This window comes from Acomys russatus, chromosome 10, assembly GCF_903995435.1.
Source record: "Acomys russatus chromosome 10, mAcoRus1.1, whole genome shotgun sequence".
NCBI classification, from domain to species: Eukaryota; Metazoa; Chordata; class Mammalia; order Rodentia; family Muridae; genus Acomys; species Acomys russatus.
Window position 1 is genome coordinate 53,809,750 of NC_067146.1, and position 24,480 is coordinate 53,834,229.

At 48.5% G+C, this 24,480-nt stretch overlaps 1 protein-coding gene across 1 annotated transcript; it reads left to right on the forward strand.

The window, feature by feature from the left end:
- The first annotated feature begins 286 nt into the window (after positions 1–286).
- Positions 287–2,009, forward strand: Cct8l2 (chaperonin containing TCP1 subunit 8 like 2). Its single transcript, XM_051152200.1, has one exon. It carries the CDS (start codon positions 318–320, stop codon positions 2,007–2,009), a length of 1,692 nt encoding a protein of 563 aa, XP_051008157.1. The 5' UTR covers positions 287–317.
- The last annotated feature ends 22,471 nt before the right edge of the window (positions 2,010–24,480 follow it).

The window sequence follows — 24,480 nt, forward strand, 5'->3', positions numbered from 1 at the left end:
TGGTCCCCTCAAGCTAACTGTCCCTCTGTGACTTCATTCCCTGTCTCTGGTTCCATTTGCTACTTTATGACTTCATCAGAGGTGCATGTGGGTCAAAGGACCCAGAGGCCTGGTTTGCTTAGACTCAGCCTTGGAGATAGGCCTAGAACTGGACTTTCTGCACCTCTTCCTCAGACGCAAAAAAGGAGGTCTGCTTCTGGTCAGCCTCTGGCATGTAGCAGGTGATGAACAGTTGCCTTCTGGAGCAGCTTCGAAGATAGACGCCAAGGGTGTGCCTACTGTCATCTCCAGGGTTCCTCTGCTGGTTAGCCTAACCCATGGCCGTCCCTCCACCCTCCCAGGCCAAGCCAAGCAAAATCCCACCGGCCCTAGAACTGCCCCAGCGGCTGGAGGCAGGCCTGGAGAAAAACCCCAAGTCTCAAGGGGAGGACCAGGCATGCCTACTGAGGGGCACATCTGCAGCTCAGACCCTTGCCAGCATCATCCGGCCTTGCTACGGCCCCTACGGCCGGCAGAAGTTCCTGGTGACTGCCAAGGGAGAAACAGTTTGCACAGGGCATGCGGCTGTCATCCTCAGGGCTCTAGAGCTGGAGCACCCGGCCGCCCAGTTTGTTCGAGAAGTGGCCCAAACACAGGCAGAGAATACCGGGGACGGCACAGCCTTCGTAGTCCTCCTGACAGAAGCCTTGCTGGAGCAGGCCCAGTACCTTCTCTGGGCTGGCCTAGCCCGAACCCAGCTCCGGGAGGCCTTTGCAACAGCCACAGCAGAAGTCCTGACAGCTCTGCCTGCCCTGGCTATCCGAAGTCTAGGGCCCTTGGAAGACCCTTCGTGGGCCCTTTATTCTGTGATGAACACCCACACCCTGTCCAACACAGACTACCTAACCAGGCTTGTGGCTCATGTCTGCTGGGTTAGCAGGAAGCCAAGTGGCGACTTCAAGCCTGAAAGTATTGGCGTGTGCTTGCTGGAGGGTGGTACTCTGCTCGATTCCCGGATCCTCCCCGGGCTAGCAATATCTGGGAAGCCCTGTGGACAAAAGACGGAGGTGCAAGCGGATGCCAGGGTGGCCCTGTTCATGTGTCCCTTTGGTCCTACAAATCCAGTATCACTGGCCACGCCCCGTCTCTCTAGCTCTGAAGAATTACTAAGATTTCGGAAACAAACTGAGCAAGCGGAAAAGGAAATATCTGAACTGGCCGCTATGGACATCAATGTGGCAGTGGTATGGGGGGAAGTTAATGAGAAGGCGGTGCTCCAGGCTGAGGGGTATGGCATCATGGTGATTCAAGCCAAGTCCCGAAAGGAAATGGTCTACCTGAGCGAGACCATGGGTACCCCTCTGCTAACCCGCTTGCTTCCTCCCCTGGATCCGGGGAAGTGCCAGAAGGTTTATAAGCAGGAGTTGGGGAAGAGTGTGGTGGTGGTGTTTGAGTGGGACTATGAGAAAGCGCCTTCCCTCACGGTGGTCCTTAGGGGACCCACCATCCAGGGGCTTCGGAGTGCAGAGCAGGCTGTCTACTACGGCATTGATGCATTTTCCCAGTTGTGTCGAGATCCCAGAATGTTGCCAGGGGCTGGTGCCACAGAGATGGCTCTTGCAAAAATTCTGGAAGAGAAAGGAAGCCGCCTGGCAGGCCCCAATGGTCTGGTCTTCCTAGCATTTGCTCATGCCCTGAGCTCTCTGCCTAAAACCTTGGCAGAGAATGCGGGCTTGGATGCCCAGTGTGTGATGGCAGAAATGAGTGGAATTCACCAGGTTGGGAACTTCCTCATTGGAGTGGGAAGCGATGGAGTAATAAATGCGGCTCATGAAGGGATATGGGACATAATGAGGAGCAAAGCCCAAGGACTACAGGCAGTAGCTGAGCTCGTGCAGCAGCTGGTGACCGTGGACGAGATCATAGTGGCCAAGAGGACTCGTGTCTCCCAACAACAGATCACAAGACCCTCCTCGAAGGCAAAGGGCTCCTCACCCCAGAAAGAAAAAGTCTTTCAGACGTACATATAGTGAGCAACATACTAAATAAACTAAGGACAGTCAGGATTGTGTGGTGACTTCCAAAATACATGTTTCTCTTTTCTGTTTTTTGTTTTTTGAGGAAGGGTTTCTCTGTGTTATCTTGGCCATCCTGGACTTGCTTTGTAGACCAGGCTGGCCTCAAACTCACAGCGATCCACCTGCCTCTGCCGCCTGAGTGCTGGGATTAAAGGCATGCGCCACCACGCCTGGCTAAGTCTTGACTTTTCTGTTTCCTGTTTCTCTCCATCACACCTGTTTCTACAATAACAGCAGATACAAAGATACAGTCCTAACAGAATTTTTTTTTTGTTTTGTTTTGTTTTGTTTTGTTTTTTTTCAAGACAGGGTCTCTCTGTGTAGCCTTGGCTGTCCTGGACTCACTTTGTAGACCAGGCTGGCCTTGAACTCACAGCGATCCACCAGCCTCTGCCTCCTGAGTGCTGGGACTAAAGGCGTGCACTACCACGCCCGGCTCCTAACAGAATTTTAAATTGAGTACCTGAACTCTGACTATCCCTTCCATGGTATCAACATATGTAGATTTATGTGTAGACAGCACTGTGTGAGACCAATTCCAATTTAGGAGTGGCCAGCATTCTCCTATCATCTGGAAACCAGAACACTATCATTTTAAGATGAAAAAAAAAATTGTTTTTGTTTTTCAAGACATGGTTTCTCAGGCAGGCAGTGGTGGCACACTCCTTTAATCCCAGTACTTGGGAGGCAGAAGCAGGCGGATCTCTATGAGTTTGAGGCCAGCCTGGACTACAGAACAAGTTCCAGGACAGCCAGAGCTGTTACACAGAGAAACCCTGTCTCAACCCCCCCCCCCCAAAAAAAAGCCGGGCGGTGGTGGCACATGCCTTTAGTCCCAGCACTTGGGAGGCAGAGGCAGGTGGATCGCTGTGAGTTCAAGGCCAGCCTGGTGTACAAAGTGAGTCCAGGACAGCCAAGGCTACACAGAGACACTCCGTCTTGAAAAACAAAAACAAAACAAAACAAGAATAAATCTACTTTTTAAAAAAGGACATTCTTTTAAAAGTAAATGAAAAATAAGAGGAAAAAACAAATCAATAAAAATACAACTTGGGCCAGGAGTGGTGACATACACTTATATTCCCAGCACTCAGGGGAAACAGACAGATCTTCATGACTTTGAGGCCAGCCTGGTCTACAAAGTAAGTCTAGGCTACACTGAGAAACCCTGTCTTTTTTGTTGTTGTTTCAAGACAGGGTTTCTCTGCATGGCGTTGGCTGTCCAGGACTCACTTTGTAGACCAGGCTGGCCTCGAACTCACAGCAATCCACCTGCCTCTGCCTCCCAAGTGCTGTGATTAAAGGCATGCACCACCACTGTCCGGCTTCTTTATCTGTCTGTTCATTTTTATTTTCTCAGCAGTGACACACACCTTTGATCCCAGGCACTCGTTTTAAACTCTAATTTATTTGGGATCTTTATTCCTCTACCTTCCTTCCAGCTGTCTCACATACATACTTGGAGAGAAAAAGGTTAGAAGGGGCAGGGTAAAGACCTCTTTAGACTTAGCTCTGACTGGTTAGGGTCATCGGCTCTTTGGGAAAATACCAATCTCAGGATTTCCAGCAGTCCAGCAAACCCACCATTCAAAGACCTATCCCTGTGATCAGGTTGAAAAATCTATTTCAAGCCGGGCGTGGTGGCGCACGCCTTTAATCCCAGCACTCGGGAGGCAGAGGCAGGCGGATCGCTGGAGGCCAGCCTGGTCTACAAAGTGAGTCCAGGATGGCCAAGACTACACAGAGAAACCCTGTCTCGAAAAACCAAAAAAAAAAAAAAAAAAAAGCTATTTCAAAATGGTCCTTTGAAAATGTTCAGAGTGGCAGACAAGTTAAGGTGTTTGCTGCTAAGCCTGACAACATGAGTTTCATTCCTGGGATTGACACAGTGAAAGAAGAGGACTGACTCTCCTAAGTGGACCTCTGATTTCCACGTGCATGCCTACACACACACACACACACACACACACACACACAGGAAACTTAAGGGAGCCGAGAGTGGTGGAGTGTGTCAGGTTGCTACAGACAGGGCTCAAGGAAGAGGGTTTGAGTGGAGAGTCCAAGCAGTGCATGTAACTCAGATCCACCCTCCTTCTACTCCCCACTCCCACTTAAGGCCCTTGTGCATGCTGGGTAAATGCTGTGGCTTTCTACACTCTGGCTGGGCCCCTGTGGATCTCAGGTTCTTTTAGCCTGGGCTGACAGCCATTTCCATCTGGCAGCCTGCCCCTGGGCTCTCTATATGTCATGCTTGATCTGAGAACCAGCAGAGTGAACATCAGTTCCCAGTGAGGACTGAGCTGTTCCGGTGTCAACTTCTGGAAGCCTACGGACAGCCTAGAGCGTGAGAAGGGTCGACCTGGGTGGCAGTCCCACACCACTGTGTCTGCGCATCCTAGAAAGGGCAGCCAGGTCTTTAGTGACCTCTGTGTCATCTTCCAACACAGGGTTCAGATGTCGTCTCCTGGCAATGCAGAAGTGAACTCCACCTTCACCTCAGTTTGGCAGAGCCTCATCTGCTTCTGGGACGACAGGATGGAGGTGGTCTCACAAGGCCTCATTTTCAGGCCTTGCTTTCTGGCTGGCTCCGCTGTCGTCTTCTGACATGCCTTCTATTCCAGCCCAGAAGTGGAAACGCCTGGGGTTCAGCCCCATTTTGATGCACCTGTGTCTTTTCTCAAATCCCTCCCGGTGTCACTCTCTGTGATTTGGTCTGATGAGATGAAAGTAGATGACAAGATGCAGAAAAACAGAATAATGAAAACTTCTAGTTAGAAAAGGAAGGAGGAGGGGGCTGAGTTGGTGGGGCTAGCAGCACATTAAGTAGTAAAAGGTGTTCTCTCCAAATCTTCTTCCACAAAATCCTTGCAGTTACTGATAAAAAATGTTATGCGGGCTGGAGAGAAGGTCATGAGTTCAATTCCCAGCTACCACATGTTGGCTCACAACTATCTATAATGAAATCTGTATACATAATAAATAAATCTTTTAAAAATGTTATGCATTCCAAATTTGGGGGGAGGGGGAGATGTGGAGAGAGGAGGTAGAGGCTAACCTGTCCCTTCACCCATATCTATACAGATCCTTCCCAAGAGCCCCTTTTCACCACAGAAAGGCTCCTTTCCAGCATCCTCGGCTTGTCCTCACAAGTTAAGCACTCTTGGGATTCAGAAAGCCAGAAGTCAAAAGAACAGGGGCTGCAGATAGAACATAGTTTAGTTGTTAGGAATAACTGCCTAAGCCAGGAGTAGTGGCAGGCACCTTTAATCCAGCAGCTGGGGAGGTAGAGACAGGTGGATCTCTGTGAGTTCGAGGCCAGCATGGTCTACAAAGTGAGTCCAAGACAGAGAAGGCTACACAGAGAAGCCCTGGGGAAAAAAAAAAACAGCAGCAAAAAGCAACACTGGACATGGTCTCTGTGAATCCCATGCCAACTTGGTACACATAGCAAACTGCAGGCCTCAAAAATAACTCAATAGATAGATATGATAGAAAGAAAGAATAGATAAACAAATCATGGGAATAAACAACCACTTTCTGATAGGATTTAAGTCCACTTCAGCAAGATGAAGCTCATACCTGGCACCATTACCTGGCCAGGAACCTGTGTCTAGACAGGTCCTAAGTCCTATAGGGGAACCTACTACTGTTACACTGCTATATGGACATGGTTCTAAACCAACTCCTAATGAATCACCATCACACAAATAGACCAATGAATCCTTCAACCCTCTTCTGAGCAGCTGCTATTTGCAGTAGATGGTGGTTAACACAGTGACCCACAATGGGCCAAGTGCAGAGAATTAAAGATTGCAGAGTGCTCAGCCCTAAAAGGAACATCTACACCCCACTATCCCTGCTGAGGCTGGCTCAGAGACCACTACAGAAGAGGATGAATGTGAGAACAGGGGCAGCAGAATACCACAAGGAAATGGTGTCCTTTGGAACTCAGCACAGTGGCTGTGACAGCTTGCCAAGATCTGGGAAAGCCCAGGCCAGACCAAATCCTGGCAGAGACAGGAAAGCTAGGCGAGGAACCCCAGAGCTAGCAAGGGAGCTACTGGCAGTTGTCAGCTTCTGGGATGCAGAGTGACAGTTCTCTAAGTGGACCACACTCAGATGGAAAACTACACAGCCAACATTATTTGGGTAGCATAAATTGCTCATGAATGATTAAAAAAAAAAAAAAGAAAAAAAAGAATAGTGCTTAGACGGTAGTAGCTCCTGCCTTTAATCCCAGCATTAGGGCGGCAGAGGCAGGCAGAATTCTGTGGGTTTGAGGCCAGCCTGTGTGTTTCAGGATAGTCAGGGCTACATAGAGAGACCCTGTCTTGGAAGGGGGAGGTAATTAAAAACAAAATTGTGTATTATTTTATTTTATTTTATTTTTGGTTTTTTTAGACAGAGTTTCTCTATGTAGCCCTGGCTGTCTAGGACTTGCTTTGCAGATCAGGCTGGCCTCGAACTCACAGCTATTTCCCCTGCCTCTGCCTCCCAAGTGCTGGGATTGAAGGGACGCACCACCACATCTGGCTTGTGTGTGCATAATTTTTTAAAAATCTAAAACACAAAGTTTTGTGGGTTGGGCAAAGGGGGGGTGAATCTAGAAAGAGCTGGGAGGTAATAATCAAAACATATTGTATGAAACTCTCAAAGAACTTTTTAAAAAAAGCTAGGCATGGGGGTGCATGACTGGGGGCCAACCTGGTCTACAAAGCAAGTTCAGGGCAGCTAGGGCTACAAAGAAAAACCCTGTCTCCAAAAAACAAAACAAAACAAAAGTTCAAGGTCAGCCAGGCAGGGTGGCACACTTTTAGTCCCAACATTTGGGAAGCAGAGGCAGGCAGATCTCTGATTTTAAGGCCAACCTGGTATACAGAGTAAATTACAAGACATCCAAGGGTACACAGAGAAACCCTGTTTCAAAACACAAACCAAAGAAAGAATTATTTTACATGTCCCGTATTTTCTGGCATATAAGATTACTAGGTGCGTAAGACTCACCATATAAGACTACCCCTCAGCCTGGCATGATGGCACATGCCTTTAATCCCAGCACTCAAGGCAGAGGCAGGTGGGTCAGTGTGAGTTCGAGGCCAGCCTCTTCCAACCCTGTGCAGCAGACTCGGGCAGGGCCTAGGTATCCAGGCACTTTATTAAATGCCATCAGATAGCCAGTACCAGCCTACACTGCCCCTTTAAGGCCCTCTCCATACTCAACCTGAAGATGGGCAGCCCTCTGAGTTGAATGGGCGGGTTCTGATGGAGAGCCAATCCATGCTTATGTTCTCCTCCTCCAGGTACAGGAAGACGTGTGCAGATTGCTCCTCCCTGCTCCTTACTCCCAGCACAGAGCAGGGAATTGGATGTGGCACCCCACTATATGCACCAGACATATGAAGCAAGCTGCAGGTAAGTACCCAACTATAAGACAACCCCTGACTTTGGGTTTTTTGTTTTGTTTTGTTTTTCTGTGGAACCTTGGCTGTCCTGGACTTGCCTCTGTCTCCCAAGTGTATTTTGGGGTTTATCTTATTTATTTATTTATATTTATTATTATATATACAGTGTTCTGTCTGCATGTAATCCTGCATGCCAGAAGAGGGCATCAGATCAGATTCTGCACGGTTGTGAGTCACCATGTGGTTGCTGGGAATTGAACTCAGGACCTTTGGAAGAGCAGGTGGCACTCTTAACCTCTGAGACATCTCTCCAGCCCCTGTATTTTGGGGTTTTAAAAAGTCATCTTATAGCCGGCGGCAGAGGCAGGAAAAGCACTGTGAGTCCGAGGCCAGGTTGGTCTACAAAGTGAGTCCAGGACAGCCAAAGCTACACAGAGAAACCCTGTCTTGAAAAAAAGCAGCGTGATTAGTCCTAGATATGATGTGCAACTTAAGGACCTAGAAAAATGGCAGAACAATCTGCTCCCGTCCCGTCAGTTTGCCTTCATTGTACTGACAACCTCAGCTGGCATCATGGACCATGAAGAAGCAAGACAAAAACACACAGGAGGGAAAATCCTGGGATTCTTTTTCTAGAGATGTAAAACACAAATAAAAAGCCTCAGTGCACTGTGAAAAAAAAAAAAAAAAAGAAAAAAAAAGAAAAAAAGTCATCTTATATGCCAGAAAATACAGTATGTTTTTTCCTGTATGAAAACCACACATATGCAGAGTCTATGCAGTTCAGAAGAGGATGTCAGATCCAGGTACAGATGGCTGTGAGTGAGTCACCATGTATGTGTTGGAATCTGAACCCTGGGTCCTCTGCAACAGCAACAATGGTCTTTCTTTTCTTTTCTTTTTTTTCTTTTTTTTTTTTTTTTTTTGGTTTTTCGAGACAGGGTTTCTCTGTGTAGCCTTGTCCATCCTGGACTCACTTTGTAGACCAGGCTGGCCTTGAAGTCACAGCGATCCGCCTGCCTCTGCCTCCCGAGTGCTGGGATTAAAGGCGTGCGCCACCACGCCCGGCTTTTTTTTTTTTTTCTTTTCTTTTCTTTCTTTCTTTTTTTTGAGTCAGGGTTTCTCTGTGTAGCTCTGGCTGTCCTGGAACTTATTCTGTAGACCAGGTTGGCCTCCAACTCAGAGATCTGTCTGCCTCTGCTCTCCTGAAGGCTGAGATTAAAGGCAGGGCTGTGAGTTACTATGTGGGTGCTAGAGGTAGAACCCTGGCCCTCTGGAGAAATTGCTGATGCTCTTCCCCCCCCCCGCCCCCCCGAGACAAAGTTTCTCTGTGTAGCCTTGGCTGTCCTGGACTAACTTTGTAGACCAGGCTGGCCTCGAACTTAAAGCGATCCGCCTGCCTCTGCCTCCCGAGTGCTGGGATTAAAGGCGCACGGGGGGGTGGGGGGTGGGGGGGTGGAGGGGGACTCTGGAAGGGGGCAGTTAGGGAGAGGAGAGGCAACAAGAAAGCAACAAAGAAGGAAAAAGTGCAGACAGACAGAGAGCAAAACGGGCATGTGCTCCCCAAGAGAACATGACAGAGACAGGCTAGTATGGTCAGGCTCCTCAAGGGAGCCCAGACAGCAATATTAGCCAGATGCACCATTTTGGTGGCTCTCCAGTTCCATCTCCAATGATCTTATAAAAGCTTCCCCTTTCTCTCTTTTTTGATAACTGAAGCAAGTGCAGTGGCTCTGGAGGGGCCTTGTAGAGAGCTGTAATGGATGAGGGTCCCAGGACAGAGCCCATCTTCCGTCCCTGGGAACCTTCCACCAAGGTCCGTCCAACTACAAATTCCAGGACAGAGGACAGACTTAGGTTCCTGTCCTCAGGTCCAAATCACATCACAGCCATACCACTCTCTGCCCTATTCGGCCCCTTGGCTATCCAAATGGCAGAGGGGTAGGGGCTCGGGAGCTTTCTTTTTTCGTTTTCTTTTTTTTCCGGAGCCAGGGTCTCTCTGTGTAGCCCTGGCTGTCCTGGACTCACTTTGTAGACCAGGCTGGCCTCGAACTCACAGAGATCTGCCTGCCTCTGCCTCCCGAGTGCTGGAACTAAAGGTGTGCACCACCACACCCGGCTGTTGGGAGCTTTCTTCTGGGTAACTGTCTTTAGAAGACTAAAACAAGCTCTCTCCCCAACCCCAGGTGATGGGGTGCACAAACCACAAAATACCCTGCAACTAGCTGCTTTCTCCTGACATGTCCTCGGCCTGGTGTGTAGCTATTAAACCAACTCTTGTCCTAAGAGCCTTCCTTCCTACCTCCTCTCTTGGGGACACCGTAGCTACACTTCACCCGCAGGCATCACTACCTTCCACTCACCTCGGGTCTAGATGGACAACTCTTGCAAAGAATAAGTACAGGGACCCAGTCACATCAGGGCAAGCTCCCCAACTAAATGTACTTGTTCCCTTCCCCTCCCCCAACGCACCAACAGTAACAATAACACAAATGGGTTACTTTTCCAAGTCTGAACATATACATGACCTCATCCAGTTCTTGTTTGTTTGTTTTTTGAGACAGGGTTTCTCTGTGTTAACAATAGCCAAGGCTGTCCTAGACTCCCTTTTTAGACCAGGCTGCCAGGAACTCACAGAGATCCACCTGCCTCTACCGCCTAGAGAGCTAGGATTAAAGGCATGTGTCACCACCAGGCTTTCACTCAGTTTATACAGACCCTAAACATAGGCAAGACCACTATTATTAGGCCCATTTCACAGGGAGGTTAGGAGTAGCTGTCAGTTTCCAAGCCTGCTGTAGGGACACCTGTACAGTTTGACTTGAAAAGCCCTGCCAGCTCTAAACCGAATTACATTCTTTAGTTTGATTCATCTGAAATGGCAAAGCTGGTAGTCAGTGTCCTTGAAGAACCTGAGATGAAGCCGGGCATGGTGGCGCACTCTTTTAATCCCAGCACTTGGGAGACAGAGGCAGGTGGATTGCTGTGAGTTCAAGGCCAACCTGGTCTACAAAGCAAGTCCAGGATGGTTAATGCTACACAGAGAAACCCTGTCTTGGAAAAAAACAAAAACAAAACAAAACAAAAAACCAAAAAAACACCTGAGATAAAATCCAGGCGAGGTGGCACACTCCTGTAATCCCAGCACTCAGGGAGGGAGAGGCGGGAGGATCTATGAGTTCCATGCCAACCTGGTCTACAAAGTGAGTTGAGGACAGCCAAGGCTACACAGAGAAAGAAGAAAAGGGGAAAAAACAGAAGCTGAGATGAAGCAGTCGATGTTGATAATAAGGGAATTCTCCTAAACCCTGTTAGCCCTTCCATTCTTCCATTCCCCTATTCATTTAGGGGCCCTCATAGATAAGAGACAGACTCCAGTGATGAAAACATATTCTAGGGCCGGGCATGGTGGTGCAGAATGCCTTTAATCCCAGCACTCCTGAAGCAGAAGCAGATGAATCACTGTGAGTTTGAGGCCAGCCTGGTCTACAAAGTGAGTCTAGGACAGCCAAGGCTACACAGAGAAACCCTGTCTCTGAAAAACCAAAAAAAAAAAAAAAAAAAAAAAAAAAGAAAGAAAAGAAAAAAGAAAGAAAGAAAGAAAAAGTATTCCATTCCCTGCCCTAGAGGGAGAGGACCAGGAGGTCACTCAGCATATACATTGTTCCACCCAGTTCCAGGGTGTGATTTACTGAGCACTTCCCATTTTCCAAGCCTAGGGAACTCTGGCCTGGAATGCAGGAGGCTGAGCTAGAGGTGTACCCAGTACTGCCCCAGCTTACAGGAGGCCCTGGTGCTATCCCTAGACAGGGCAACAGACTTGGACACAAAGTTTTAGGTTCCATGGCTCCTGGAAGCTTATTAGTGACCCTAAAGGGATGCCCACAGGAATTTAATTTTTACATTTTTTTTTAAATTGAAAGAAGTTTTTTTTTTAGTTGGGCATGGTGGCACATGCCTTTAATGCCAGCATTCAAGGAGGCAGAGGCAGGTGGATCCCTTTGAGTTCGAGGCCTGCCTGTTCTACAAAGCAAGGCCAGGACAGCCAAGGCTACACAGAGAAACCCTATCTTGAAACAAAACAAAACAAAAAAGAAAACAGATTTTTTTTTTTCATACAATATAGTCTTATCATGGTTTCCCTCCCTCCTCCTCAAACTGTCTCTCCACCAAATTCTTGTTTAGGATGGTTTTGGTTTATTTGCTGTTTATAAACAGGGCCTCATGTAGGCCAGACTGGCCTCATATTCACATAGCTGCTAAGGCTAGCCTTGACCTCATGACTGGCCTGCTTCTATGTACCACCTCACCCAGTTTCTAGACAGGTTTTCTCTGTGTAGCTTTGGCTGTCCTGGACTTTCTTTGTAGACCAGGCTGGCCTCCAACTCACAATGATTCACCTGCCTTTGCCTCCTGTGTGCCACCACGCCCCCGGCTAAAGCAGTGTCTTTACCTGTAAAACTGACAACAACAGGCAAAGACATGGAATTACTGAGACCCAAAGCTAAACAGCAGTCACCAAGCAAACTGCATGTTTGGGGCAGGTAGTGCTACATTTTAAACTCCAGACAGCTGCTTTCCTAGCCAAACCCTGTCATAGAAAGACCAGACAGGTCCAGCCACTGAAAGAGTGCTGAAAGATGGGGGGGGGGGGGGGGGGGGAGAAGAGGGAGGAGGGAAGGACATCTTTTTCTGTGCTCCTGCCTTGCTGGGTGACATTTTACCACCTCCTGGGCTGCAGCTGGGATCCAAGAACTGTCAGGACTTCTTCCCTTCCCCCACTGGAAGTGGGATCCAGCAGCGCCTGGCGCTGCCCGGAGGAAAGGGGGCTGCCTGCCAAGTATCTGCCCACCTGGGGCCAGGGCCAGGTCGGACTCTGCAGTCCGCGCACAGCCTGAAACGAAGTGGGCAAAAGGGTGTCCTTGAGTCAACAGGCTTTTTTTCTTACTCTGCTCATCAAGAAATAACAGGAAATAAAGTGAGAAAAATCAAAGCATCGTAACTGTTTACAAGAATAGCTACTTTCCCAATTCTTCCTTACAGGTGTGTCTGCAGCATGGGGCCAATCCAACAGGAAGGCTGGCTTGCTTGCTCACTGGATCACATCTAATGGAGTTATTTGTTTATTCATTAAGCACTTGTTAAGCACCTGCCCTAGGAAAGAGAAAGGGCTCAGCTACGAGGGAGAAGAGGAACCAGCCATTTTAACTAAGTAAACAAGAAGGCCTCAGACTGTGCAGCACTATTTGAAGGAAGTAACCAGGGGAAGACAAAGTACCTGGCTGGGGGCAGGGAGAAGACCTGTTTCAGACACAGCGGACACTTGAGCTGAGCTACCTGATAAGTCTGAAGACACACTGCTCCAGGCAGGCCAGGAAGCATGGAGTGTGGGCCCTCAGGGTGCCTCCACTGCAGTTAGCAACCAGCCAGCTTCCTACAAAGCAGGTCCACCCTGGACCAGGGAGCTATGAGAACCCCGTGAGACAGCCTGAAAGGCTGATGAAACGGCCACTTCTGTCATTAGGATCCCTTTAATGAGCCATCTGTGGAACCTGACCAGTATCTATCTACTTCAGTAATTTTCAGAAAGTTACTAGTAGCTGGGGAGTGGCGGCCCATGCCTTTAATCCCAGCACTTGGGAGGCAGAGGCAGGTGGATCGCAGTGAGTTCAAGGCCAGCCTGGTCTACAAAGTGCGTCCAGGACAACCAAGGCTACACAGAGAAACCCTGTCTCAAGAGAAAAAAAGTTATTAGTATCATCACCCCCTCCCTCCATACTTTGGGGGTGGGGAGGTGGGTGGGTCTGAGTCTCTTGTAGCCTTGGCAGGCCTTGAACAACTGATTTTACTTTCAGCAGAATCCTAACAACTGGGATTACAAGGTGCGCACCAGCACATCCAGCCAGGGTTTTGTTTTTGAGCTGGCTTCAAATAGCTCATACTGACCTTGAATTCCTCCTGTCCCCAAATCCCAAGTGCAGGAGTACAGGCATGACCATGATGGGGATTGGATAACCCACAAAAGACAGTCTCAATACACAGCCCTGACTGGCCTGGACTCTGTAACACACACACACACCTCCAACCCCCACCAGTGGAAAACAAGAGAAATATCCTCAACTGTAAAAAGTACACATACAAATTTTAAACTTCAGTATTGTATAAATAGTAGAAATTCCTGTTACCCAGGAAAGAAAGCATATATTCTTGGAATAACAAATTTGGTAATTGAAGTCTCATTTAGCACTTTAGGAACTTAATCCTGGGGCTGGAGAGACGGCTCGGAGGTTAAGCGCACTAGCTCTTCCAGAGGACCTGGATTCAGTTCTCAGAACCCAAATGGTAGCTTGCCACTGTAAGTCCAGTTCCAGGGAATCTAGCACCGTCACACAGACATACAGGCAAAACACCAACGCACATAAAATAAAAATAAATAAATAAATAAAGAAGAAGAACCAAATCCCGGGCTGGAGAGCTGGCTCAGCAGTTAGTGTTTGCTCCTACAGAGGTCCGAATCTAGGTCCCAGCACCCAACTCAGGTGGCCCACAATCAGCAGCTCCATGAACCGGCGCCCTCTTCTGGCTTCTGCACTCATACCCCTCACCATGTAATTAGCGATCCTGTCTCAAAAACTCTCCAAACCCAACACACACCCAAAAGGGAATCTCCACCACCACAGAATGTCCTCAATCTGTTTGAACGATCAGGGCATTGTTCAATGTTTCCTTTCAGGAACAAAAACCAATTAATATGTTGATATTGACGTTTATCTTTTAACCTCCCAGGTTTGTTCCATTCGGCCGAGGTTAGGGAGACGTGTGAGAGAAGGCTTGTAGGGTGACGAAGGAGAATGAGTAGAAAGGGGCGGAGCAGGGTCCAGAGGCGATCATGGAAGCACTGAGTTTGAGACCGAGACCAGAGATGCAGGGCCAGGCTCGCAGAACCCGCAGAAAGCAAGAAGACGGCAGAAAAGAGAGGGAGAAACAGACCGAAAACTAGAAAGCCCGCGGGAACAGACCCCACAGCGCACAGCTGGGATCCGCCGAGGCGGGGGCCCTGGCGCGACGGGCCAATAGGAGAGTGAGTCAGAAGAGGGGCGGGGCAAGGCCAACGGGAGGACAAGCCTGGCTGGGGGAGGGGCCTCAGGAATGAAGCCAATGGCAGGAGAGCGGTCTGGGAACCGGTGGCCAATGGCAGGGCGAGCAGGGTTAGGGCGTGGCCTCTGGGGTGAAGCCAATGGCAGGGAATGCGGCCTGGGTGAGGCCAATGGGAGCGCGGGGGTGGGGGAGGAGCCCGACCCGGAAGGCGGTGGGGGCGGGGAGCCGAGATGACAACCTGTCAAGTCCACTTCGGGACGAACTAGGTCACGCGCTTCTTGTAGCTCCAGCGCCCCCGCCCCACGAGGCCCTGCGGGTGGCCCGGGGGCCCGGCCGCTCCGCTTCCTCTTCCTGCCCGCGGGGGTGGGGGGGGCGGGGCGGACACCTGCCGCCCGCAGGCCCGCTCCGACCTCCGGGCTGCCGACCGCCGCCTGGCCCGCGGGCCCGCGCGCGCCGATCTGCCGGGAGCCGCCGTGGGCTCGCGGAGGCGCACGGCGCACTACTTGACGCGGAGGGATCCGGATCCCGCGGTCACCTGTCTTCCACTTGGGGCCGACGGGCCCGCGAGTACACTCGTCCGCCCCACGGAGAAATAACACGGGCTCAGACCGGCGCGGGCGGCTACTGTCACGCAGCGTCTCCCAGATCCACGCTGCATAGGGGACCCGATCCGGGCCCTTCTCCCACTCTCCCACTCAAATGATGTCCCCGCGCGACACCATGACGCGGCTTTAACAATGCCCAGCTCTGCTCTTCCAAACTGCACACACTTAAACGAGACATGGCCACAGACGCTGGGTTGCAATGCTACATTGGATTGCTTCACTAATTACTTGAAAGGCTTTCTTACAATACTACAGCGAAACGACAGATTACATTTAATTTTCGTTCGTTCGAACACAGTACTTTAGCCAATGAATATTTTGTGAACATTTCTATTCAATGTCTCTAGATTTTTTCATTAAAAAACAAATGTAAAGACATTACCAAGTGAATACTTAGTAAAATAATTCTTTTGCCTTCACATTTTAGCCTTTATGTGGGAATACATTATTTGCAATATAGATGTCAATTTTGTACATTTGCAATTTTACATTTAAAATAGACTTTGTGTAGTTCTCTTTTGAAGCTCATCCTACTCTTAAGATTCTTCTGAACGCAGCGCCTTAGACGGCTCGGCCATCCTGACATGCGATTCTTTCGCTTCCATAAACCTTAAGTTTTTTTTTTGTTGTTGTTGTTTTGTTTGTTTTTTTTAAGTCTTTAAACATTAAAAACTGAACCTACTCAATTAGCATTTCTGCATTTAAAGAGAGAGTTTTCATATTTATTACTTTGTAACAGTACTACCAAATCAAGGTAGTTCAGCCTTGTTAAAAATTAAAATTCAACAAGATAAGCCTTTCTTGTGTGGTTATTATCTTTTCACTATAATTCTTTACAGCTAGCTAATTTTCCAGAGGTGTTACTGCTCCTGGCTTTAATCAACGGTGTTAATCCTCTGTCTTTAAATATATAAAAAAATAAACAATCTTAACTTTTTTTTTATAACGCCTGTATTATTTTGGGGTGGAAGACCCTGTGCCACTGGGGGAGTATGAAGGTTAGAGGACTACCTCGTGAGTCCTGGGGATGAAAGACATCCTTTCCCTGTGACGTTATGTAGTCTTAGCTGGCCTGGAACTCACTATGTAGAGCATGTTGACTGAAATCTCAGAGTTTCCTCTGTCTCTGTACTGCTGGGATTAAAGGCCTGCAACACTTGCAAAGCAAGCAAAAACAAAAAGGTGTGGCTAAGAAGCTGGCTTCTGGGTAGAGTGCTTGCTTGCTTGTTGCTCTCAGGGAGGACCCAAGTTCACTTCCTAGCACCCATGCTGGCTGGTTCACAACAGTCTGTAATTAACTCTAGCTCCAGGGGAATCCAATTCCCTCTACTGGCCTCAGTGGGCCCCTGCATACAGATGACATAAGCACAGAGACATATTAGATGATTTTTTAATGTCAGAGGGACTGTTGTACACCTTTTGTTTGTTTGTTGTTGTTCTGTTTTATTTTTAGAGACAGGGTTTCTCTGTGGGTAGCCCAAGCTATCCTGTAATTCCCTATGTAGACCAAACTGGCCTTGAACTCACAGAGATACGCCATGCCCAGTTGGCCCTCCTGCCTCCACTTTCTGGCTCAGCCATTAAGAGCACTGGCTATGGTGGCACATGCCTTTAATCCTAGCACTTAGGAGACAGAGGCAGGCAGATCACACTGTGAGTTGGAGGCCAGCCTGGTCTATCAAGTGAGTTCAGGACACCTAGGGCTACACAGAGAAACCCTGCCTCACCCTCCCCCACTCCGCCACCCCACCTCCAATTAAAGAAGTAGTATACAGCTGGGCGTGGTGGCGCATGCCTTTAATCTCAGCACTTGGGAGGCAGAGGCAAGTGGATTGCTGTGAGTTAGAGGCCAGCCTGGTCTACAAAGTGAGTCCAGGACAGCCAAGGTTACACAGAGAGACCCTGTCTCGAAAAACAAAATAAATAAACAAAAAAGCATACAGTGGTTTTTTGGTTTGTTTGTTTGTTTGTTTTCTTGTGTAACCGGGGGTTAAATGCAGGGTCTTGTGAATGTTAGTTAAGGACTGAGCTACATCTCCAGCATTTTTTGTTTCTCTACTGAGGAAATAAGTTGAGTCGATTAAAAGTATACAAAGGCAGGTTTATTGGGGGCAGTTCTCAGGTGGGTTCACGGATCTCACAGGAGGAGGTCAGGGAAGCCATGCAGGTGAAGAGACAGAAAAGGGGGAGGGAGAGAGAGAAGGGGAGGGGGAGAGGAGGGGAAGAGGGAAAGGGGGAGGGGGGAGGGAGGGAGGGAGAGAGGGGGAGAGAAAGAGAGAGAAAGAGAGAGAGAGAGAGATTTATATAGTGAAGAGCCTCCAGGGGAGTGGAAGCCCTGGTAACAGGTAGGGACTGAGGCATGCTGGTTTCTGAGACACGGTCTCAAATACCCAATGATGGCCTCAAATTCAGTATGTAGCCGGGCTGCTCTGCAGCTGTTGGAAATCCTCTGGCCTCAGCCCTCTGGATAGGTGAGATAAAGGCCTGTGCCACTAGGTACAGTTTATAGCTTTTCTTAAATACTTTGAAGTGGTATATCACTTTAAAATTTGCCATCACATAAGAAAATAAACTCCTCAGGGTGAGCCTGCCCCAGGGCATGAACACAGTCGAGCTGGCCCCTCCCATCACTACCTGGGCAGTGACTCACCTAGGCATCATGGGAGAGCTGGCCCTGGTGTTGTGGGTGTGGGAGAGCCAGTCCCAAGGGCTAGAGCTCTGGGAGAGTAGGTCTTGTTCCTTGCCAGCTGCTGCAGGCAAGAGAGCTGCCCCCGCCCCTTGCCTGGACAAAACAGGAGAGCTGCCAGGCTGACCAACTCAGCTGCCTCGGAGACCCAGATCCAGGGCTGTGAGTTGGCCCACCCCAACATCTACCGCATCTGTGAACAGCTGGAGTGTGTGAGGGGCCAGTGCTGCAGATGCAAAGCTGCAGGGTCTCCATGACACAGGGCAACAACAGGGTATCCGAGAGGAGTCCTGGTGAGGATCCAGTACTGACAGTGTAGCAGAAGCCAGAGGCCTCGAACCAGACCAGTGACTCACTGCAACGAACAGTTGCAAGGAAAGATGAGGGGACAAAAGAGTGTCCTGTGTGACACACCATGACACACTGCAGCTTCCACTGTAAGAGTTTGTTTTGTTTTCTTTGGCGGGGGAGAAGTTTGCAAGGGTGGAGAGAGGATATGGTGGGGCGGGAGATGAATGGGATTGGGGTGCAGGATATGAAAGTCACAGAATCAAGCCGGGCATGGTGGCGCACGCCTTTAATCCCAGCACTCGGGAGGCAGAGGCAGGCGGATCGCTGTGAGTTCGAGGCCAGCCTGGTCTACAAAGTGAGTCTAGGACAGCCAAGGGGAGCATAGAGAGACCCTGTCTCAAAAAACAAAACAAACAAACAAACAAAAAAAAAAAACCCCAAAAAAACAAAAACAAAAAAGAAAAAGAAAAGAAAAGAAAGTCACAGAATCAATAAAAGGAGGGGCGTGGTAGCTCATGCCTTTAATCCCAGCACTCAGGAGACAGAGACAGGCAGATCACTGTGAGTTTGAGGCCAGCCTGGTCTACAAAGTGAATTGAGGACAGCCAAGGCTACACAGAAAGACCCTATCTCGAGAAAAAAAAAAAAATCAATAAAAAGTTGTTTTTTTCTTTTTGGTCGGGCAGTGGTGGCATACCACCAGAGCTGTTACAGAGAGGAAACCCTGTCTCAAAAAACCAAACCTAAACAAAAGAAAAAGTTCTTTTTTTTTTTTATGAAGACAACACTTTCTCACAAATGAACATATGTTAAAAACTAAAAGGAGGGCTGGAGAGATGGCTCAGCTGTAAAGAGCACTGACTGTTCTTCCAGAGGACCTGGGTTCAATTCCCAGCACCCACATGGCAGCTCATAACCATCTATAACTCCAAGACACCCACAAGAGTACATGCAGACAAAACACCAGTGCACATAAAATAAAGGTTAAAATAAAAAAAAAAGGTCAGGAAGTGGTGGCACAAGCTTTTAATCCCAGCACTCGGGAGGCAGAGGCAGGTGGATCGCTATGAGTTCAAGGCCAGCCTGGTCTACAAAGTGAATCTAGGACAGCCAGGGCTACACAGAGAAACCCTGTCTCGGAAAAGAAAACTAAAAGGAAAGATGACAAAATTAGAATGGTTTCATGGTAGCTTTTAAACATGTAAATTTAGGGAGAGGGCACAAATCCCTGCACACGTGGGCGTGAGGGGCTAGTAGGAGGATGGCTTACTAAAGACATTACCTGGTTGCCTTGAATAACAAAGCTGATTGATCTTTGGCTGCCACAGAGGAAAGTGACCTGAGAGAGGAAAGGAAGGTTCTAGGGAGTTTAGCTGTCTGGACTTTTGGCTGATTGGCTGTAAAGGGACTGTAGGCCTGAAGCAGGACAGACAGACAATATTTTAATGGAACACCGGGATGGGAAAGAGGCTTCTCCCGACTTAGGTTGGAGTCCACCAGCAGCTTGATCACGGGTTCTAGCACAATTAACATTTGATGCAAAGGCCAGGCGTGGTGGCGCACGCCTTTAATCCCAGCACTCGGGAGGCAGAGGCAGGTGGATCCCTGTGAGTTTGAGGCCAGCCTGGTCTACAAAGTGAGTCCAGGACAGCTAAGGCTACACAGAGAAACCCTGTCTCAAAAGACCCCCAAACCAAACCAAACCAAACAAAACAACATTTTCTACAACAGAAGAGACAATATTCCTTTTGGAATGAAAAGGAAAGAAATAAAAAAGAAAGGGCATGGATGCTCCTAGGTATGGTGGTAGAGATAATTTATTATAGACATGTGCGTAAGCATAGCCAGAGGCAGACACATCCAGGAGAGTGCAGAGTGGCCATGGCCCTGAGCCATGTGGGCAAAAGGGGAGTATAGTTTGTCTCTGCTACTTTGTAAGTTTTTTTTTATCTCACCTTTTATCCCCTTGGCTTCACCCCCTATTGCTAGATAGGAGAGAAGGAAGGAGGGGGCAGGAGAGAGCCTTGATTCTAATTTCTTCTCTGACCCCTGTTAACAAACTGAAGCCAACCACCCTGGATGACCACCAACCCTGCCTATCTAGGGGCGCTACATTTTTATAGCCTCTGAAAAGTTTCCAGAATTCCAAACATCACGTAATCACATAAAATATCTGCAGCTGGCAAAGCCACAATTCCGCTAGAGCACGAGGCAAATCACAGTCAGCTGCCACAGACAGTTACAAGCAGCCCCATATCTCCACACCTGGGATTTAGACAAAAGCATATCACTCCCCGACAGGGTTTTCCTGTGTAGCCTTAGCTGTCCTGGATTCACTTTGTAGACCAGGCTGGTTTTGAACTCAAGGAACTTGGCCCTCCCGAGTGCTGGGATTATAGGCATGGGCCACTGCACCTGGGCAAAAACACATAGTTGTAACCTGCTTATAACCGTAGCTCCTCTGTTAATACCTACTTTCATCTTTAGCATAACAGAAGCCCCCCCCCCCTTTTTTTTTGTTCTGCCCCTTGGCTATCCAAATGGCAGAGGGGTAGGGGCTCGGGAGCTTTCTTTTTTCTTTTTCTTTTTTTCCCAAGACAGGGTTTCTCTGTGTAGCCTTGGCTGTCCTGGACTCGCTTTGTAGACCAGGCTGGCGTCGAACTCACAACGATCTGCCTGCTTCTGCCTCCTGAGTGCTGGGATTAAAGCCGTGCGCGCCACCACTGCCCGGTGCCTTTTTGGTTAAGTCTCCATTTAGATTATAAGGTGAATTTAAGTTCAGGTTCTCAGGCTCTATCAGGCTGGAAGCTTCAATAGACTTTTATTTACAATTCAGTACTTGTTGAACGTTCTGTTTGAATGAATGATATATGTTCTGTTTAGACAAAACCGGGATACCCTACTTTGTTCTCTTCTCCCTGAAAGCTGGGGAGCTGGGAAGTCGCCAAGCCTATATCCTAGCCAATCAGCTTGAAATGCTGTCTGGTCACCTAGATACAATGTATTCAAAACAAAATTGGTTCTTCCTCTGTAGAGCTTGCGAAAATGATGTAACGTTGCCCTCCCCTTGCTTCCCACCTGGTGATCTGATTGTTACTCCGCCTGCCTTAGAAACAGGCCAGTGTCACGGTTTGGCCTCGAGTCCACTGTGTCCCTGGCCATGGTCAGACTTGGGTGTTGTGTTTAATACATCATCATTATCTTACTGGGATTGGTGCCCAGAGTAGATTGTGTTGCAATTCTTGTTTGTTTTTGAGACAGGGTTTCTCTGTGTAGCCCCGGGTGTCCTGGAACTCTTTGTAGACCAGGCTGTCTTCCATCTTACAGAGATCTGCCTGCCTCTGCCAAGGTGTGTGCCACCATGCCCGACTGTGTGGCAATTCTGTTTTTCTTTGAGACAGGGTTTCTCTGTGTATCCTTGGCTGTCCTAGACTCATTTTGTAGACCAGGCTGGCCTCGAACTCCCAGCGATCCGCCTGTCTCTGCCTCCCAAGTACTGGGATTAAAGGCGTATGCCACCACGCCCGTTTATTCCTGTGTTTTTAAAGAAAACAAAATTCCAGAATTATCATTACAAGGGAGGAAAAGAATGAGAAGGGAAGCAAATACAGTGGCCAAAAGGTCAAAGGTACAAAGGGATGGGCAACCACAATGTCTGGATTATACACAGAAGAGCCTCTGAGGGAAAAGTAGCCCAGCTCAAAGTTTAGGGTAGGGGGCTATGCCGGCCACACCCTATAACACGTAGGGACTGAAGGATGCTGGGAGAATCTGCAGGCTAAGTCCCCTTTGATATATTAAATGGGCACCACAGCCACTTGTCCCAGGTTTTTGTTTGTTTGTGTGTTTGGATTTTCTGTTTTTTGTTTTTGAGACAGGGTTACTTGATCTGCTTGCCTCTTGTATCATCCAAGGGTACCCCCCCCCCAAGATGTATGACATACACATACAGGCACATAAATAAAGAGAAGTCCAGGGGGAAAAAAAAAGAAAGATTAAGAAAGCAGTGAACTGTGTATAATGGCTTGACTTACTGAGCCTGTAAGTAAAGCCTGACTCTCAGATATTTTTCAGGAATTTTACAAACAGGATTATCAGCTTTTATTTACAGTAAAAGAAAACACCTGAACTTCAGTGAGCAAGGCTTGTGACCTGGGGTGTGACCTTATCAGCAGGGATCCACCCTATGACCTCATTCTCAGTCCTCAGCAACCCTTTGAACAGTTCAGAAACCACCTATATCCAGCGCCCTTCCTACCAGGAAGCCTACAGCCACACTTGGGTGTTTCTTACACTTTTCCCTCTTTCTTTCTTTCTTTCCTCCCCCAAGATATGGTTTCTCTGTGTAGTCCTAGCTATCCTGGACACACTTTGTAGACCAGGCTGGCCTTGAACTCGATTGTCTGCCTCTGCCTCTGCCTCTCCAGTGCTGGGATTAAAGGCATGCACCACCACGCCCCACTGGCACCTCACTCTCTAACCCTCCCAGGGTTAAATTTGTATTAAACGTCTTTCTGGCTAGTAACCTCCTGCTCTGCCTCCCTTGGGCTAGTTCTGAATCTTTTCTGCAGTCAAGTCAAAATGACAGTTTCACATGAAGAGAGAGAGAGAGAAAGTCGTGTGCCACCATGCCCAGCTGAGAAACCCTGTCTTGAAAAGCAAATAAATAAATAATTGAGAGCAACATTTCTGTGCTTTTAACTCTGGTAGAGTCAGGAGGATCAGACAGAGAGAGGACTAGGGGCGAGGAGGACACAGTACCTGGGTGTATCTTAGCACCAAAGGGGAAACATTAAAAGAGCCCCCACATTCCTCCCTCAACCCTTCTCAAGGTGGGGCTTGGGTGGGGATCCAGATTCTAGAACAAGATTAGTGTTTTTAATTTTAAAACAAGGTCTCATTCTGCATCCCAGTAAGGCGTGGAAGTCATTATGTGGCTCAGGCTGGTCTGGAACTTACACCAGTCTTGCCCCAACCTCCCAAATGCACCAGGCCTGGTTCATCTGTCACTTCTCTTCCTCCCTTCTTCCTCTCCCCTCATCCCCAGACAGGATTTCTCTGTGTAGCCTCGGCTGTCCTGGACTTGCTTTGTTAGACCAAGTTGGCCTTGAACTCAGGAAGAGATCGGCTTGCTCCTGCTTCCCAAGTGCTGGGATTAAAGACATGTGCCACCACACCTGGCTATATTTTATTTCTGTCCAGAGCATACTGGAGAGCCAGAAATCTGAAGCAGAGGCAGGGAGTGTGGAGTTCAGTAGTGGTCGCTTGCCTGGTGAGACATGGCATGGGGAGGACTGGTTCCAGGCTCTTTTCTTTGGCCTTTACATGGCTAACTCCTTCAAGTATCTGCAGTAGCATCTTGTCGTTCTTTTTTTCTTCCCTCCCCTTCACACACAGGGTTTCTCTGTGTAGCCTTGGTATCCTGGAGTCACTCTGTAGACCAGGCTGTCCTTCAACTCATAGAGATCTGCCTTGCCTCTGCCTCCCGGTTGCGGTTGCTGGGATTAAAGAAGTGTGTGCCACCACACCCGGCTCCATCCCGCCATTCTTTTTTTTTTTTTTTTTTTTTTGGTTTTTTGAGACAGGGTCTCTCTGTGCAGCCTTGGCTGTCCTAGACTCACTTTGTAGACCAGGCTGGCCTCGAACTCACAGCGATCCGCCTGCCTCTGCCTCCCAAGTGCTGGGATTAAAGGCGTGCGCCACCACCGCCCGGCCATCCCGCCATTCTTTAATAGGAGAACAGTCAGAATAGATTAGGTAAACCCAGATGACCTCAGCCTCACACCATTACTGTTGTCTTTCAGACATATCACAAGCTGGGCACTTGGGGAGGCAGAGGCCGGCAGATATCCAAGTTCAAGGCCAACCGAGTCTACAAAGTGAGTTCCAGGACAGCCACATCTACACAGAGAAACCCTCAGCAGTTAAGAGCACTCACTGCTCTTATGGAGGATCTAGGCTTGGTTCCCAGCACCCACATGACATCTCACAGTCAGCACATGCCTGTCACTCCATTCCTTAGGGATCTGACAAACTCTTCTATCCTCCACAGGCACCAGGCATGCACACGAACTATAGTGCAGTTCTGTGTGTCTAAAGTAGACAGGGTTGTTTAGTTTGACTTTGTATGGATGGCTCCTTTCCGTGCTTTGTGTTTGGGTGGGCTTCGCTTTCCTTTGCTTGGTTTTGATTTAGTGAAACAAAATTTCATTCTGTAGCAGGTGGGTGTGAAACTCACTCTTTTGTTTAGAAAGGTTATTATGTTTACAGGGCCTTACTATGTATCCCAGGTTAGTTAAAAAAAAAAAAAAAATCCCAGTTCTCAAATCTATATCCTTGGT

What these genes read in the sequence shown, in the direction of transcription:
- Cct8l2 (XM_051152200.1), top strand. Translation starts at nt 318, where the DNA reads ATGGCCGTCCCTCCACCCTCCCAGGCCAAGCCAAGCAAAATCCCACCG.